Here is an 18,863-nt window from a genome sequence, read left to right as displayed (position 1 = left end):
AGCGGGCAGGACAGCACATGGCAAAACGAATGCAACCATGGAATAACTATGTACCATATTTAGGCGAGAACTCCGCCAGTTCCCGACCAAAGACACGACTCCATGCCGCCCTCGATCACCAGCGTCGAACTCCACGATGGCGTCAACCTCGATGACGGCGTGGCACCTGGTTCGCCTCGGAGACGTCGAGAGGGGAGGAGACGAAGATGCATGGGGTTTGGTAGGGGTCTGGGGGCCATTGGGTATAGTTTTTCCATTTCCCGCACGACCAAGGACCTAAAGTACAATATTCCTGCAACTCGGGTGGTTATGCATAATTACAGGTGTGGCATGTACCCGTTGACATGGTGATTGTTTGTACGAATATGCTATAGTGGTATAGTTTAGGGGCCACTTTAGTGAGAAGTGCATAGATGAAGACATGGGTATATGAACCCACTCTGAAAAACAGATTTCTAAATGTCAAAAAATTATGAAAAAAGTCTCATGCACACATCTTCACATTCTATGTGCACACAAAAAAAGTTATGTAAGAAAAATAACTTTTTCTTTGGCCTGTGCAAAAAAAAGTGTCATGAAACGCTTTTTAAAAGCACTGGAATTACTTTTGCGGAGGCAAAATAGAAATAGATTTTTCTCACAAAACTTTGTGCCGCGCACACATGTTTTGAAGATGCATGCGTGAAATTTTCTTTTGAATTTTTTGACATTTTAAAACATGTTTAGAATGCAATTTTTTAAAAATAGGTTCATATGCCCATTCGTGTAGGACGTGCCCTCTCCCACTTTAGTCGGGTTTTTAAGTTCTTCTTATATGTCTATTCTCACCAGGACAAGTTTATGTACTACTTGTGTTTTTTTAAACTAAAATAAAGGTATTTTTTGTCTACCACAAATGAATACACGACTTGGATAAAAAAGGATACAACAACGGGCCCCACCTGCAGAGAGAGAGAGAGAGCCGGATGGGTGAGGAAACTTCCGAAACGGGGCCAAGGCGCATAGACATGAGTGGGAACAGGACCGGCCTGCCAAGTGGTACCCAGACACATACATAGAAGGGGGCTCCCGCATATAGCTAGCCAAATGGGCCGAGCCAATCAGGCCAGCCCACGAGCACGCCGACACGACCCACCATGGGCCAGGCACGACACGTGGTAAACGGGCCATGCCCGGCAGTCCGGCACGCGGAACGCCCTGGGCCGTGTTTGGGTTGCTAGGCTGAGCACGCGGGCCGGCACGACACGTCCAGATTATCCTTTTTTTTATTTTTTTATATATCTCTATATGGCCTAATACTAGCCCGGTAGGAAAAAATAGGTCAAAAAAAGCCCAATAGGCCAAACAGCAGACGGGCCAGCAGGCCTGCCGTGCTGGTGGGCCGGCCCGATTACCAGTTGGGCTGTGCCTGGGCTGCAGGCTACAGCACGCGGGCCAGCACGGCACGGCATGGGCCGGCCCGATTGCCAGGCATGATTACATTGGGCCGGGCCGGCCCGTTTGGCCAGGTCTGCTCCCGCATCCCGCCATTTCCATTTCCCCACCGCCGCGCCAAGTTTTTACCGCCATTTTCTTGGCGCCAATCCCCCCTCTCTCTGCTCGATTTCCTGCCATGCGCGCCTCTTCTTCCACCTATAAACGCCCTCACCGGCCCCTCTCTCTCCTCCATCCCCACCGCCGCAATCCTCCCTCCTCACCTCCATCCAGATCCACAGAGCAGCAGAGAGAAAGGATCGCCGGAGCAACAGGTCGACGAGGAAGACTTCAGCTAGCCGGATCTCAAGTCACCATGGTGGTCGCGCTCGGTCCGGGCAGGTTCTACGGCGGCGGCCTCCCGCGCCCGCGCGTCTTCCCCGGCGACCGCGTCGGCCCGCCGGCGCCCGTCACCGATGCGCTGCTCTGCTGGGCGCGGGACGCGCACTGGTCCATGGGCGGGCTCGGCGCCAAGCGCCTCCGCCTGCAGGGCCGCATCGAGGGCAACCTCGTCAAGCTCCGCCGCACCGCGCGCCGCGACGCCAGGCCCTCCGCCAAGTCCAACCCCAAGGCCTCCAAGGCCAAGGTCCGCGCCGCCGGGCATGGGCCCGCCCCTGCCACCCTCGACGACGCGCTCGGCTCCGACGACGACGACGACTCCGAGGACGAGGCCGAGGTCGCGGCCCAGGAGAAGGCGATGCGGCGCGAGGTCGTGGATGATGACGAGGACTCCGAGTCCGGCGAGTCCGATGGCGAGGGGGTGCCGCTCGTCACCATCGCCGCCGCCGCAAAGCGGAAGCGCGTCAGGAAGCTCTCCGACGAGTTCGACCGCATCGCCGCCGCGCAGCAGGAGGGCGGCGGGAAGAAGAAGCCCGCGGCCGCGGCTCCGGCCAAGGCGCCGATGAGGAAGAAGCCTGCTGCTTCTGCTGCGGCGGCTCCTGCTCCGGCCGCTGAGGCACCGGCGAAGAAGTCGCTGAAGAGGAAGGCGGTTGCGCCGGCGGTGAGGACCTCACCGAAGAGGAAGGCTGCTGAGGCGCCGGCGGCAAGGAGGACCTCGCCGAGGTCGAAGCACTGAAACTGACGGATAGGTGCTCGTTTCCATTTGCAATCCCTGTTCTTGGTTCGTCAGATCGGTGGCTCTAGCGATTGTGGTGTGATCTCGGAGATGCAGTATGCTGTGTGTTCGTCAGAAATGCTTGAATGGAATCTAGTGTCATGCTTCCATGTCTGAATCAAATCCCTCCAAATATATGTCATGCCATGTTTCTTTCTAGTAGTATATCTAAATCAAATCCCCTGAAAGTATTGTCTGATCAACTCTGAATTATTCTGAAATAATAGCTCCTGCTTTGATATCTGAAAATCTTCCTAAAATAACAAATGCGGTATTGAGGTGTGGCCTTGGAGATGTTTCATTTATTTCTCTATCTGAATCAAATCCTTCAAGCATCGTCTGATCAACCCTGAATTAGTATGTTCTTGAAGTAAAGCCCTGAAATAATATAATAGTTCCTGTACTGAGATCTGAAAATGCTCAATGCTGTTTCTCACATTTTGTTTATCAGTTCAGTTGAAGCTATCTTGTGAACTGCAAAATGAATTCAAATGCAACTCCCAATCTGTTGTTGCTACTGAGATCTGAAAATGCCTTTTTCTTGCTTATGTTTGATGCTACTTGTATTAACATTATGTTTGGGGAGGTCGAGGCACTGATGGTGCTCGTTCCATGTGCAATTCCAGGTCTGTTGCTCTAGAGATTGAGGTGTGATCTTTGAGATGCCTTATGTTCGTCGAAATGCTGGAATGAAAAGTAATGTCATGTTTCTATATCTGGATCAAATCCCTCCAGAAATATGTCTGAACAAACCTGAAATATCCTGAAACAATAGTTCCTGTACTGAGATCTGAAAATCTTCCTAAAATAACAGTTGCTGTAATGAGGTGTGGTCTTGGAGATGCATTGCTGTGTGTTCATCGAAATGTTGAGCTAAGTAGTGTCATGTTTCTTTCTATATCTTAATCAAATCCCCCAAGTATTGTCTGATCAACCTTGAAAGAATATAGTAATTTCTGTACTGAAATCTGACTGTGTTCGATGCTGTTTCTTACATTTTGTTTATCAGTTCAGCTGAAGCTATCATCTGAATTACAAACTGAATTCAAATGCAATTCCCAATCTGTTATTGGTGCTGAGATATGAAAATTTCGTGTTTCTTGCTTATGTTTGATGCAACTTCTAGTAACATTTTCTTTGATCAGTTGAAACTACTACCATATGAATTGCATTCTGAATTAAGATGCAATTACCAATCTGTTCTTGCCGGTACCAGTACATGTTAAAGATTACAATAGGAACATAGAACGAAAAGAATGATACATTCAGACCATCAACTATAATTGGGTGTATATCTGTATCTAGTGAGCAGGGACTCTTTCCAAGTCCACTGCTATTAGTTTATAAAGCCGGAAGGGCTAGGTGATCATGCCGTGGAGTCGGAGGCCATCCGTTCGATCTCCTCTATCAGCCTCTCCTTCTCTTCCGCCATGTCCTCGTTTTGCTTCTGAAGATCCTCGATCTGCTTCGTCTGTTCTGAATCCTTCCTGCAATTACATCAGATATTTGGGATAATTGGGCAATCTGAAGTAAAAATCAGGCTTAGTGAAATCATGCCAGCAATGTGATTTGAGACTGCACTCACCGGTTCATGAATGACAAATTAAGCTTTAGTGACCTGACCTCCTTCTCCAGGTTTTCGCAGCGCTTGAGAACCGCTTGCATGTCGGTTGGTATTACTGGGGTGGAACTTCTTTCCTTTGCTTCTGCCATTCTGAACCATAAGAAGTTATTGATAACATGATCCAGGTTCTGGGTGAATATGGAATGGTCAATGAAGTTTATAGAACTTTGATTAAGAGGAGCCCTAAAAGTATCATTCGGATCGAGGCACATGCCTTAAATTGCTTCTTGCCTTTTTGGTAATAAATCATATTAGCTTGAAAACATATTACATATAGATTAAATGTATAATAACCAAATTGCAAGACATACTTGCGTGTGCGCTCAACCCTGCGTTTCTTCGTAGGATCTCCTCCATCAACTGCACAAGTTAACAAGTTAGAGCTTTCAGTGATTAAATAGTAGATGACGTAGTACTATGCAAGGTGGAGCATATTATCTTTCAATAGCCCTATGTTTCATCTAATATACAAACATGTGCCTAGAAAGAACTTTTTGCAGTCATCATATAAATGCCGAAGATTCGGTACCAAAAAGAACATCTTGCTGTTTCATTTACCTGCTTGTTCTGATGAGATGGATCCCATTCGTGTCAGGGCCACTCTCTGTCAATGAGTAAAACGAACAGATTAGCATATGCCATGAGAGGAAATTTTTGACGTTTCCGAAACCTGAATCAGGTATTTACCTTTCTTTCGTCCTTCAAATTATCTTTTAGTACCTTCTCTCTGTAATCTGCACATTGTTGTCATTATACATTCAGTGTTATTCACCCATGGCAATATGGCATTATGATAACGACAATTCTATAATAGATCCCAAGAAATATGTCACATCTATTGTACTGCCTAATAGATGATCATGTATGTGACTAGATGTAGCTTGGCAATAAGTGGTGTTGAAGTACCTTTGCCGTTTGATCTGCAGTCAGCTGTCCCATTTGCAACATTTTTCCTAGTGCTCTCACACACAGACAGTCCTTGCCCCATAGGACGTAGCTCATCACACACTTCAAAACCGGCTGATTGAGCCGTCAGAGCATTAGACGATCCACTCTGTGAAGGTTCACGAGACGCTGCACTGATCCAAATCTGGCTTGCGGGAGCAACAAAGTTCTCGGCGTTTGGTTCCGTGGGTCTCTCGACTTCAGGAAGCATCAGGGAGTCCTGAACATGTCCATTTGTCACCAGGGGGAACATATCTGTTCCTCCAAGAATGTTGTGTTGAAACTGTTGGCTGTCGTAAAACCCAAAAGGGTTGCCATGTGGCATGTCTCTGTTGGCAGGGCTACTGAGCTTCTTACGTTCGAGCGTATCCTTGAGCATGCTCACCACCGATGTAACAGTATCTTGCGCAAGCATATGAGGATTGTCCAAGGGGGAAGTCGATGAACATGAAGGAGATACAAATGTCGAAGTCTGAAGTGGAGTGCTGCCCATTGGGGCACTATTTGCTGCATTTGTGTTGGTAAAATCTAGTCTCAATTGGTTTGCTGCTCTCATAGTTCCTGTAGTTATTGGTGACACATTACTTTGCATTGCAGCGTATCGCCTCCTGCAAAAGATGGCTGGATTTGAGAAATAATGGAATGAAGAATCATAAAGCTGTGCTACAGAAAGTAATAATGCACATGTAATTGGTGATTCAATTCATGCCTCAGTTCTGAAGATCTGCTTCTAGTCATTGGTTGAGTGCAGTGAAACCAGGTCTGCTTATGAACAAATACCGCCTTTTACCCATTAGAATATTATCCATGTAGATGTAATAATCAAGTAACTGGATGATGGGATAGCTAACCTTTGCCAAAAGTAGATCACTTGCTTGCATCCCTTTCTCTGCTGCATTCCTGGTGTATGATAAACAAATAAGTTGGAGATTGCATAAATCCCTGACTATAAGGTGATGCTGGTTCATAAGATACATTACTTGAGTGGTTGCTGGTTATGGTTATTCGTGTATTCAGGAGGAACTGCACAATTCTCAGGGATCAAGTTGTCGGCGAGAAAATTTTGTCGAGCAATGTCATGTTGTTGATTAGGAAAGGCACCTGCCTCTGATGACAACCTGCATAGATATAAATTGTTATGATGTAGCACTAACCGTCAGTTTCGACAGGCAGTGCCATGCTAATGTCTCTCGGTGCAAAGTTCAGCATCATTTACATGCTAGGTAGAAGAAAGAAGTTCCATGGAAATGCATAATCACAACAAAGCATGACTAACGTGTAATTCCTAACCATTACTTGTGTTTGTATTATCTTCTTAGGTGGTTACTGTATTGACGCGTGTAAGATTCTGGTGCCTAAGGTTATGTACTTTCTCTCGATTCAACTTCTTTTGCAAAGCCTTGGTAACATATTCAGTTGCTGGAATTGATTATATAATTTTCACTTTATGTAACACAGTTATTTATTCATCAACTCACACCTGCACATATCACCCAATACAATTAACCCTGCACTCTTTATCAGCATCATACCTAGATGGTTGTCGAGGCCGATTATTCAGGTGACTAAAGCCTGGAATCTGTGAATAAAGAATCAAGAACTTTAGGTGATAAATTTCAAGCAAAAAGATCAACCTGGCATAATAAATCATCAGTATTAACTCCAAAAAAATTCTAGGATTTCACCTTTTTTGCTATGTAAATTCAAACAATAAATGACTTGCGAGTGATCTTCTTAAGTGTACGAAATTTTGTTCTGAACAAGATATAGGTTTCACTTTTCATGCACGAAGAGTAAAAAATGGCAATAAACTTCACTTATTTTTCTCGAAAAGGAGAACACGGACGTCAAGATGATGCTGGTCTTACAATCCGAAAACCCCAAACGAGAGACCAGGAAGAACACAAAGCAAAAGAAAGTGCTTGAAACTTTCGGAATTCTTGCCTCTCCATTCATGAGCCAGCTGTTGAACAACTCCTCGCTGTCTTCTCTGAAGCTCTGCGACATGTTTCTGAACCCCATCATCTCCATGCTCGGCGGCGCCGCCACTCCGATCGAGTTCTCCATCACCGCCTTGAGGAAGATCTCCTCGCTGGTGTTCCTGAACAGGTCAGACAGACCCCGGCCCTCCATCTCCATGAACCCCTCCTCAGCTCACCTCACCTCACCTCTGCTGATGATTGACTGAAATAGTTCTGAAAAGCTGTCTTTAGTACTAGTGCACTTGTAATGTGTGAACTCAAGCAACCATAGTGGAACAAATAAGATATTGTAAAATAGAATCCCACCTAAAACACTCATTAAACTAAGAAAGGGTACTTGGCAGAAGAACTCAGGCACACAAGACACTAGGCTAATTTTAAAACTGCGATAGCCTGACACTAAACTAACTGATTGGGGGTATCTTCCCTGCAGTCAGAGGCAAAGATTCCATCCTTCTCATTTTTGTCTCATCAGTGGAAAGAAGCTGGGCTCTGTAGAATTTGTCCGCTTACGCGTCGAAGAACAGGTGTACCCTAGGAGGCTTACATCAGGCGGGTATGAACACGGAAACTGCACGCGATTTCAAATGGATGCTCTTTTGATCATGGTCTGTGAAATTGCAACACAAAGGTCAGACAAATCTTTCACAGGTGCTCATGGAATATTCTTTTTAACTGATAGTTTTTTCTCCAACTCATCAAACGTTTCTATGCTTAGTATCATCATTGTGCTCTTAATTTTTCTTTTCCCAAATGGTTTAATAAAATAGTAATTTGCTGCCAGGGGGTGACAGCATGAAGGATGACGCATGCTGACATAATATAATGCAGGATTTGCAAGAAGTGGATGGCCAGTCCCCAGGATCTCATCTTACAAGGTAAAACAACTCTCATCTTGTTTAGTCATTGATGCGTGTTGGTTGGCGCCTTTGACGGCGACGGCGATGGCCTTCTGGACATTTCTGCTGCCACTGTCAATTACTTATTATTGCTACTAACTAAATCACAACTGTATGATTGGGTGGGTAATCAGCAAATGCCCTGCAAATTGCCTGTTTTAAAGTAACTGCAGACATATTAACTGGTGCAGAAGAAAGTAATAACATGGTTACGCTCACTGTCAAAGTAAAAGTATGATATTACACTGATACTGACCTTAATGGCCCCATTTCCGTTTAGAGGAGGGCTTTGACCAAGATCTCTAACGACCGTCCATCCAGATACGTTCATCACTGATGGCGAGGCTTCTTTAGGTGGCGTGCCAGTGTCACCGGCGATCGATGCCGCGGCGGCTGCAGAAGAGTATCATTGAAACAGACTTCACCTATGTTTATAATAGCTGTTGTCCATTGCTGTGATCGCTGGCAGCCAACCCTGCCGGCGCACGGACGCAGTTCGCCGCCAACGGCCCGGGATGATTGAAGAAATCTTTTCGCAGAAAATTTCTTACCGCTAGAGAAATCTTCTGAGCAAGTGATGCAAGAACAGATAAGAAAAACTGGAGCACAAAGTTCAGGCAAAGATCCCATTCTTCTCATTTTGTCTCATCAGTGGAAGAACCGGCCTCTGAAGAAAAAGGTGTACCCTAGAAGGCTTGCATCAGGCAGGTATGGACCGAAAATTGCAACACAAAGATGAGACAAATCTTGTATTGGTGCTCTGGGAATATTCTTTCTAAGCACTATTTTTTTCTCCAACATATCAAATGTTTCTATGGTTAGTAGTACAACTGCATTCTTAATTTCCCCAGTGGTTTAATATAATACCCCCTCGGTCCGAATTAATTGTCTTAGATTTTTCTAGATACATCACATTTTAGCGTTAGATACATCCGTATCTAGACAAATCTAAGACAACTAATTTGGGACGGAGGTAATGGTAACTTGCTGCTAGGTGGGGGTGACAATATCAATGACTCATTGACGATCCATGCTGACATAATATAATGTAAGATTTGCAAGAAGTGAATGGCCATTCCCCAGGATCTCATCACAGGCCTACAAGGTGAAACAACTCTTATTACTACTACCTGATTCAACTGTAAAAATTTAAAAATCTCCCTGATGTTGTAATGCATACATCATCATTTCACTGACGATTGGGTTGTAGGAAAATCACTGCAAATTGCATGTTTTAAAATCAACTGAGCATTAATCGGTGCAGAAGAAAGTAATAACATGGTTACACTCACTGTCAAAGTAAAAAGTATAATTGCACTGATAGTCTGACACTGACCTCAACGGCCTCATTACCGTTTAGAGAAGAAGAGTTTCTGACCAAAGATCTGCCTTGACCGTCCCTCCAGTCCAGGTACATCTATCACTGACGGTGATGTTTCGTTAGGTGGCGTGTCGGCTTCATCAGCGATGGATGCTGCGGCGGCCGCAGAAGAGCGTCCTGTGTTTGACAGCGAAACCTCGGCTATGTATGTTTATTAATTATAGCTGGCGCCCGTCGCTGTGAAGCCGGCGCACTGACGGACGCGCTTCGCCGCCGATGACCCGGGACGGTTGAAGAAATCTTGTTGCAGAAAGTTTCCCATGGCTGGCTGGAGAAATCATGAGAGCAGCAGGCGAGATGCAGGAACAGGCGGGAGAATTTCTCATGGCTGGCTGGACTGGAGACATCTTCAGTGCAGGCGATGGAAGAACAGGCAAGGCAATAGAATCAGTTTAAAATTGGATTTTTTTATAAATAAAAACATGAACCAGGTCCACATCATATTGCCAAACTAGGTAATCACTCTCCTCAAAGAGGACAATACTATGAACTATAGCTTCCAAGTAATTCATCATAGTATCATTAGAAGTCCTCCTGAAGGAGAGCATAAGGGTGTATCCATCCCAAATCGGCTTAATAGTTTTCCCCTTCTATCTTCTGTAAGCATAAATCCTTTTAACCCAGGCCCCTAGCAAATACGGAGTAAATGTTTTAAGTTATGGATGTTTGGGATACCCAAATCCCCACAATTTTTTTTTCATAGCAACTAGAGGCCAGTTGGCTACATGAATTTTCCTATGCCCCTCAAAATCATTCCATAGGCAGTTAGCCATTTGGGTGTTCATACGATCCACAACCCACTTAGGAAATTTAAGAAGGAAAGGAGGTAATAGGAATGCTAGCCAAATAGGCTTTGATTAATATGATCCTGCCTGCATAAAAAAAAGGAGCTTTCCTCTCTATCCTACATTGGATTTAATCTGTAAGGGGCTGAATATGACTCCTAGACAGCTTGCCTTGATGGAGAGGTATGCCAAAATATTTAACAGGGAACACCCTAGAAAGCTTACACCAGGCAGGCATGAACAGAAAAGCGGCACGCTGTTTCACACGGATGCTCTTTCGATCACGGTCCGTGAAATTGCAACACAAAGATCAGACAAATCTTCCATAGGCGCTCTTGGAATATTCTTTCTAAGCGCTATTTTTTTCTCCAATATGTTTCTATGCTTACAAGTGACATTTTATCCTTAATTTTTCCCCAGTGGGTTAGTATAATAGTAACTTGCTGCCAGGAGGTGACAATGTCAATGACTCATTGATGGTGCATGCTGACATAATATAATGCAGGATTTGCAAGAAGTGGATGGCCAGTCCCCAGGATCTCATCACAGGCTTGCCTACAAGGTAAAACAACTCCTCTTCTGCTGCAGTTGGCAATTACTCATTATTACCACTAAACTATTACAACTGTAAAAATTTAAAAAATCTTCCTGATGTGGTAATGCATACATCATCATTTAATTTCGCTGATGATAGGGCAGCAGTAAAACCACTGAAAATTGCCTGTTTTAAAATCAACCGCAAGAGTGTTAACCGGTGCAGAAGAAAGTAATAACATGGTTACACTCACTCTCAAAGTAAAGGTAAAAAAGTACTCCCTCTGTAAACTAATATAAAAGCATTTAGATCACTACTTTAGTATTCTAAACGCTCTTATATTAGTTTACGGAGGGAGTAATAACATGGTTACACTCACTGACACTGACCTTAATGGCCCCATTTCCGGTTGGAGGAGGAGAGGTCTGACCAAAGATCCCCCTTGACCGTCCCTCCAGTCCAGGTGCGTCCATCACTGACGGCGATGTCTCGTTAGGTGGCGCGTCCGCGTCATCATCGGCGGTCGATCGATGCCGCGGCGGCCGTGGAAGGGCGCCGTCTGCTTGAAAGCGAGGCCTGGGCTGGGCCGTGTATGTTTATTATAGCTGGCGCACGTCGCTGTCGCCGGCGGCCGACCCCTGCCGGCGCACTCACCGGACGCGCTTCGCCGCCGATGACCCGGGACGGTTGAAGAAATCTCAGCTGGGAGATGCAAGAACGGGCGAGGGACATCTTCAGTGCAGGCGATGCAAGAACAGGCACAGGAATCAAACTGGATTTGGTAAAATGTCTCGTTGCAGCTGGGCGCCGGCGTTTTGGTTTTCCGCTAAAGAGTGGATAAAGCGGAGACATACAGTTACGCTTTCACCTGAGAGTGCTTTTTTTTAAAATCTAAACACACTTTTTATTAGAATTCAGAGATGTTCATGGGATACATCGAAGATCTGGCGGGTTTATAAGCCACACATGGCGCCCAAACTCCAGACCGAAAGCGTGCTTAGCGAGGCTATGTGCCTCAATATTTGTAGCTCTACCCTCGAAGATGAAGGTGCAGTTATTGATTGTTCTTGCAGTGTCTCCAATTTCTCTTATTATGCTTGCATACATACCTCCCTCCTGCTTGTGAATATCCTTGATTACCCCTTGGCAATCTGAGGCGATGATTACATGTGATAAACCAAGGTCCAGTGCCAGAGCAAGCGCCTCTCGACACGCCAATACTTCCAAAGTTGGGGGATCAGTAATATCCCTGACTCTGATTGCGGAAGAACCCAGGTAAAGGCCTGAGGCATCCCTACATACCGCGCTGAAGGATCCTTCGTTTTGGTTTCTTGAAACTGCACCATCTACTCGTATTTTCACAGACCCGAGCGGAGGTGGGATCCATTTGGGAGATGGTTGTTGTTGGTTCTGTCCCGTAGGTGTTGAAGACCTCTTCGGCTTGCAATCTTCCAAATCCCTTATATACCTTTTGATAAAGTGATGTGTTGATAGTAGACTTTGGAATATATCCTCATGTAATGCTTATCTCCTTGAGAACAAAAGTGCCCAAAGGGTAACCGCTACCTGAATGAATTCGGTAGCCGACAGCATATCAATTAAAGCGAACAACTATCTCTTGGCATCAGGTTCTGTGGTGTTGTTCAAAGCTTCAACCAGTTCAGGATCCTCAAGAGCCCAAACACACCGTGCTACCGTGTAGTGAAGCAGCGAATGTTGCCACGAATCCTCAGCACCGCACAGTCCACAAGACGAGCTAGTGGACATGTTTCGGTGATGGCGCACATCAGCCGTAGGGATTGATTGGTGTGCAAGTCTCCATAAGAAGATCTTAACTTTGGATGGGACCTCCACTTTCCATAGCCTTTCCCAGAGCTTGGTCTCCCTCTCACTGTTTGAGTTAGCTGGTCTGCCCTCGAGCCATGCTTCTCTCCGCATCTTTGTTTCTACTAGCATCTGGTAAGCTGATCTCACGGAAAAACTCCGTTCTTCTCGGGGATCCACGACCAGAAATCCTAGATGTGTCGCGTGCATAATGGAATAGACATTATGGCTTGTGCATCGGTAGGGAGAAAGATTTGAGAAATCAATCCTCTGTCCCATTCAGCTCCCGGCAAGATCAGATCACTCGCCCGTTGGGGCAGGTTAACAACTCTGCATACAATCGGCCACATATTTGATGGCCTAGGGATCCAATTATGATCCTAGATGTTTGTTGTTTGGCCATCCCCGATGCGACGGATAAGTCCTTGCTTCATAACCTCTCTCCCCTCAAGTACTGACCTCCAAATCTGCGATGGGGTTGAACCAAGCTCAGCTTGTAAGAAATCTGAATTCGGATGGTATTTGGCCTTTAGCACCCGCGCGCTGAGGGCTTCAGGATCTTGCAAAATTCTGTATGCTTGTCTGGCCAACAGCGCGAGGTTGAAGATCTCGACATCCCGGAAGCCCAAACCTCCACAATTCTTCGGCCTTGTCATAGTACTCCAAGAAACCCAGCTAGGTTTCCTTTGGCCTTGTCGGCTGCCCCTTATTCTCTGGCCCGATGCATTACAATAGCTTTCCATCAATGAAGACAACTCATTTGCTCCAGTAGCACTAGCTTTTACAAACAACAGGCTATCATCCGCGAAGAGCAAGTGGCTAACCGGCGGAGCCGAAGGTGCCACTCGAATTCCGTTCAACTAGGATGATTCATCTTGGTTTTTTAAGAGGCACGAAAGGCCCTCCGCTGCAAGTAAAAATAGGTATGGAGAAATTGGGTCTCCCTGACGGATTCCCCTTGAAGGAATAAAACCATCAAGCTTAGATCCATTAAACAGAACTGAAAACTTAACTGAAGATACCATTCTGATCACTGTATCAACCCACTCCTGTGCAAAACCCATCTTGGTCATGATTGCTCGCAAATAAACCCATTCCACATGGTCATAGGCCTTCATCATGTCCAGCTTTACTGTGCAAAATCTATTCCTCTTGGCTTTGTTCCTCTTCATAAAATGTAAGCATTCGTAAGCAGTGATAATATTATCAGTAATTAGCCGGCCTGGGACGAATGCAGATTGTTCCTCAGATATTATATCAGGCAAGATTTGCTTCAACCTATTGGACAGCACCTTTGAAGCAATTTTATAAAGCACATTGCACAAGCTTATGGGGCGAAACTGGGTTAGGTTTGTGGGATCTTTAACCTTTGGTATTAGCACAAGAATCGTTTCGTTGATTGCCTCGGGGCTCTCCTCCCCACGCAGGATCCTCAAAACCACATTCGTTACTTCAGTGCCACAAAGCTCCCAATGTCTCTGGAAGAAATGTGCCGGGTATCCATCCGGCCCCGGTGCTTTTGTGGGATACATCTGGAAAAGAGCATTTTTGACCTCCATGGGAGTGTATGGAGCAGTCAACCCATCATTCATCTCACCCGTGACTCTGACCGGAACTGAATCAAGCACCACATCCATGCCCGATGTACCCCCAGACGTAAACAAGTTTTTATAGAACTCGTTAGTTAATTGCGCCATCTCAGCCGGATCCTGGGTTAGAGAACCATCAGCCCGCTGCAAGAATTTTATCGTGTTCTTTCTTCGGCGCATGCTCGCACGCCTTTGGAAGAATTTCGTATTGCGGTCCCCGTCTGATAGCCAATCAATGCGCGAACGCTGCCGCTGTTTTATCTCCTCCATATGATATAGATCCACCAAGCGATCCGTAATTTTTATCTCTGCATGTGAGGGAGATAAACGCCGGGGGTCATTCTGCAAAGTTGCCAACTCCTTCTTCAGTTTTTTAATTTCTTTTGCAATGTTCCCAATAGTGGCCGCACTCCACTGTTGCAAAGATGCTGATAGGTCGCCCAACTTTGTGCTTAGTTCTGTCACCGTTTGTCCTTGGGGTGCCGCTGTCCACATGCCCTCGAGGCAATCACCAAATTCCTCATGCTTCTCCTAGTACAACTCGTACTTAAATAGCTTCCTTTGGATAGACGCCGGCTCACTGGGCTCCAGAGCTAGTCTGATCGGGCAATGATCTGAAGCTGCACCCGTCTCGTGGAACAGACTTGCCTGGGGATACAAAGTTGTCCACTCCGAGCTTGCCATAGCACGGTCAAGCCGGACACGGCAGTAACCCCCACCTGACGTCTTCTTCTCAAAAGTCCATGCTTTCCCATGATAGCCTAGATCTTGAAGGCCACACACATCCATGGCTTCCCGAAATCCTTCAATCTGAGAAGACCTGCATTGACCAGCCCCGGAGTGTTCATGTTGGTGTAGAACTTCATTGAAGTCCCCAATACACAGCCATGGCAAGTTGCTTTCAGCCGTCAAGGACTTTAGCAAATCCCAGGTTTTGTATCTTTCCCCCGTTTGTGCCTCGCCATACACACAAGTAAGCCTCCACTCTGAAAAATTTGGGATAGAAACAGTAGCATCTACGTGATACTCCGAGTAACCAAAAACATCTAGCTTTATTCCATCATTCCAAAAAACACCAATGCCGCCACTACGGCCCGAACTACCTGTTGGAAATATGCCCTAGAGGCAATAATAAAATGGTTATTATTGTATTTCCTTGTTCATGATAATTGTCTATTGTTCATGCTATAATTGTATTAACTGGAAACCGTATACATGTGTGAATACATAGACCACAACATGTCCCTAGTAAGCCTCTAGTTGACTAGCTCGTTGATCAATAGATGGTTATGGTTTCCTAACCATGGACATTGGATGTCATTGATAACGGGATCACATCATTAGGAGAATGATGTGATGGACAAGACCCAATCCTAAGCATAGCACAAGATCGTGTAGTTCGTTTGCTAGAGCTTTTCTAATGTCAAGTATCATTTTTCCTTAGACCATGAGATTGTGCAACTCCCGGATACCGTAGGAATGCTTTGGGTGTACCAAACGTCACAACGTAACTGGGTGGCTATAAAGGTACACTACAGGTATCTCCGAAAGTGTCTGTTGGGTTGGTACGAATCGAGACTGGGATTTGTCACTCCGTATGACGGAGAGGTAGCTCTGGGCCCACTCGGTAATGCATCATCATAATGAGCTCAATGTGACTAAGTAGTTAGTCACGGGATCATGCATTACGGAACAAGTAAAGAGACTTGCCGGTAACGAGATTGAACGAGGTATTGGGATACCGACGATCGAATCTCGGGCAAGTAACATACCGATTGATAAAGGGAATTGTATACGGGATTGATTGAATCCCCGACATCGTGGTTCATCCGATGAGATCATCATGGAACATGTGGGAGCCAACATTGGTATCCAGATCCCGCTGTTGGTTATTGGCTAGAGAGGTGTCTCGGTCATGTCTGCATGATTCCCGAACCCGTAGGGTCTACACACTTAAGGTTCGATGACGCTAGGGTTATAAGGAATGTTTGTATGTGATTACCGAATGTTGTTCGGAGTCCCGGATGAGATCCCGGACGTCACGAGGAGTTCCGGAATGGTCCGGAGGTAAAGATTTATATATGGGAAGTCACCATACGGTCACCGGAAATATTCGGGGGTATACCGGTATTGTACCGGGACCACCGGAGGGGTTCCGGGGGTCCACCGGGAGGGTCCACCTGCCCCGGAGGGCCTTATGGGCTGTAGGTGGAAGGGAACCAGCCCTTAGTGAGCTGGGTGCCAACCCCCCCCCCTAGGGCCCATGCGCCTAGGGTTTGGGGGGAACCCTAAAGGGGGCGCCCCCTTGCTTGGGGGGCAAGCCACCTCCCCCCTTGGCCGCCCCCCCTCTAGATCCCATCTAGAGGGGCCGGCCCCCTTCCCCCTTCTCCCTATAAATAGAGGGGTGAGGGAGGGCTGCAGCACGACATCCAAGGCGCAGCCCCTCCCCTCCCCAACACCTCTCCTCCTCCGCGTGTGCTTGGCGAAGCCCTGCCGGAGAACTGTCACTCCACCACCACCACGCCGTCGTGCTGCTGTTGGAGCCTTCTTCCTCAACCTCTCGCTCCTCCTTGCTGGATCAAGGCGTGGGAGACGTCACCGCTCCGTACGTGTGTTAAACGCGGAGGTGCCGTCCGTTCGGCGCTTGGATCATCGGTGATTTGGATCACGACGAGTACGACTCCATCAACCCCGTTCTCTTGAACGCTTCCGCTCGCGATCTACAAGGGTATGTAGATGCACTCCTCCCCTCTCGTTGCTAGCATCTCCTAGATTGATCTTGGTGACACGTAGGAAAAATTTGAATTATTGCCACGTTCCCCAACAGTGGTATCAGAGCCAGGTTTATGCGTAGATTCTATGCATGAGTAGAACACAAAGTAGTTGTGGGCGATGATTTGTCCAATTTGCTTGCCGTTACTAGTCTTATCTTGATTCGGCAGCATTGTGGGATGAAGCGGCCCGGACCGACCTTACACGTACACTTACGTGAGACAGGTTCCACCGACTGACATGCACTTGATGCATAAGGTGGCTAGCGGGTGTCTGTCTCTCCCACTTTAGTCGGATCGGATTCGATGAAGAGGGTCCTTATGAAGGGTAAATAGAAATTGGCATATCACCGTTGTGGCTTTTGCGTAGGTAAGAAACGTTCTTGCTAGAAACCCATAGCAGCCACGTAAAACATGCAACAACAATTAGAGGACGTCTAACTTGTTTTTGCAGGGTATGCTATGTGATGTGATATGGCCAAAAGGATGTGATGAATGATATATGTGATGTATGAAATTGATCATGTTCTTGTAATAGGAATCATGACTTGAGTGTCAATGAGTATGACAACTGGCAGGAGCCATAGGAGTTGTCTTAATTTATTGTATGACCTGCGTGTCAATGAAAAACGCCATGTAATTACTTTACTTTATTGCTAACCATTAGCCATAGTAGTAGAAGTAATAGTTGGCGAGACAACTTCATGAAGACACGATGATGGAGATCATGGTGTCATGCCGGTGACGAAGGTGATCATGCCGCGCCTCGAAGATGGAGATCAAAGGCGCAAGATGATATTGGCCATATCATGTCACTTTATGATTTGCATGTGATGTTTGTCATGTTTACATCTTATTTGCTTAGAATGACGGTAGCATAAATAAGATGATCCCTCACTAAAATTTTAAGAGATGTGTTCCCCCTAACTGTGCACCGTTGCGAAGGTTCGTTGTTTCGAAGCACCACGTGATGATCGGGTGTGATAGATTCTAACGTTCGCATACAACGGGTGTAAGCCAGATTTACACATGCGAAACACTTAGGTTGACTTGACGAGCCTAGCATGTACAGACATGGCCTCGGAACACGGAAGACCGAAAGGTCAAACATGAGTCGTATAGCAGATACGATCAACATGGAGATGTTCACCGTTGATGACTAGTCCGTCTCACGTGATGATCGGACACGGTCTAGTCGATTCGGATCATGTATCACTTAGATGACTAGAGGGATGTCTATCTAAGTGGGAGTTCATTAAATAATCAGATGAACTTAATTATCATGAACATAGTCAAAAGGTCTTTGCAAATTATGTCATAGCTTACGCTTTAGTTTTACTGTTTAAGATATGTTCCTAGAGAAAATTTAGTTGAAAGTTGACAGTAGCAATTATGCAGACTGGGTCCGTATACTGAGGATTGTCCTCATTGCTGCACAGAAGGCTTATGTCCTTAATGCAACGCTCGGTGTGCTGAACATCGAGCGTCGTCTGTAGATGTTGCGAAACATCTGACATACACGTTTTGATGACTACGTGATAGTTCAGTGTGTAATGCTAACGGTCTAAAATTGTGGCACCAAAGACGTTTTTGAAACGTCGCAGAACATATGAGATGTTCCAAAGACTGAAATTGGGATTTCATACTAGTGCCCACGTCAAGAGGTATGAGACCTCTGACAAGTTTCTTAAGCCTGCAAACTAAGGGAGAAAAGCTCAATCGTTGAGCATGTGCTCAGATTGTCTGAGTACTACAATCGCTTGAATCGAGTGGGAGTTAATCTTCCAAATGAGATAGTAATGGTTCTCCATAGTCACTGACACCAAGCTATTAGAGCTTCGTGATGAACTATAACATATCAGGGATAGACATGATGATCCTTGAGCAACTCGCGATGTTTGACACCACAAAAGTAGAAATCAAGTAGGAGCATCAATTGTT

The 18,863-nt window shown here is 45.9% G+C and overlaps 2 protein-coding genes across 2 annotated transcripts; one reads left to right on the top strand and one right to left on the bottom strand.

The window, feature by feature from the left end:
• The first annotated feature begins 1,652 nt into the window (after positions 1 to 1,652).
• On the top strand, positions 1,653 to 2,828 carry LOC109743923 (uncharacterized). The gene has a single exon (XM_020303015.4). The coding sequence runs from the start codon at positions 1,790 to 1,792 to the stop codon at positions 2,546 to 2,548; it is 759 nt and encodes a 252-aa protein (XP_020158604.1). The 5' UTR covers positions 1,653 to 1,789; the 3' UTR covers positions 2,549 to 2,828.
• Positions 2,829 to 3,707: 879 nt separating this feature from the next.
• Positions 3,708 to 7,361, bottom strand: LOC109743919 (protein CYCLOPS). Its single transcript, XM_020303010.3, has 11 exons — positions 7,101 to 7,361; positions 6,689 to 6,735; positions 6,137 to 6,274; positions 6,008 to 6,056; positions 5,866 to 5,918; positions 5,118 to 5,764; positions 4,899 to 4,945; positions 4,770 to 4,815; positions 4,523 to 4,571; positions 4,173 to 4,301; positions 3,708 to 4,074 (listed from the first exon to the last, which is right to left on the bottom strand). The coding sequence occupies exons 1-11, from the start codon at positions 7,293 to 7,295 to the stop codon at positions 3,954 to 3,956; spliced, it is 1,521 nt and encodes a 506-aa protein (XP_020158599.1). The 5' UTR covers positions 7,296 to 7,361; the 3' UTR covers positions 3,708 to 3,953.
• Positions 7,362 to 18,863: the final 11,502 nt, after the last annotated feature.

This window comes from Aegilops tauschii, chromosome 7, assembly GCF_002575655.3.
Source record: "Aegilops tauschii subsp. strangulata cultivar AL8/78 chromosome 7, Aet v6.0, whole genome shotgun sequence".
Lineage (NCBI taxonomy): Eukaryota > Viridiplantae > Streptophyta > Magnoliopsida > Poales > Poaceae > Aegilops > Aegilops tauschii.
The sequence above is the reverse complement of the archived record's forward strand: the minus strand, read 5'-3'. Positions and strand labels throughout refer to the sequence as shown.

Coding starts and splice junctions, on each gene's coding strand:
- LOC109743923 (XM_020303015.4), top strand. CDS start 1,790: ATGGTGGTCGCGCTCGGTCCGGGCAGGTTCTACGGCGGCGGCCTCCCG.
- LOC109743919 (XM_020303010.3), bottom strand. CDS start 7,295: ATGGAGATGGAGGGCCGGGGTCTGTCTGACCTGTTCAGGAACACCAGC. Junction 6,736..7,100: donor GCTGGCTCATGAATGGAGAG/GCAAGAATTCCG, acceptor CTTTATTCACAG/ATTCCAGGCTTTAGTCACCT. Junction 4,946..5,117: donor CTGCAGATCAAACGGCAAAG/GTACTTCAACAC, acceptor AACAATGTGCAG/ATTACAGAGAGAAGGTACTA.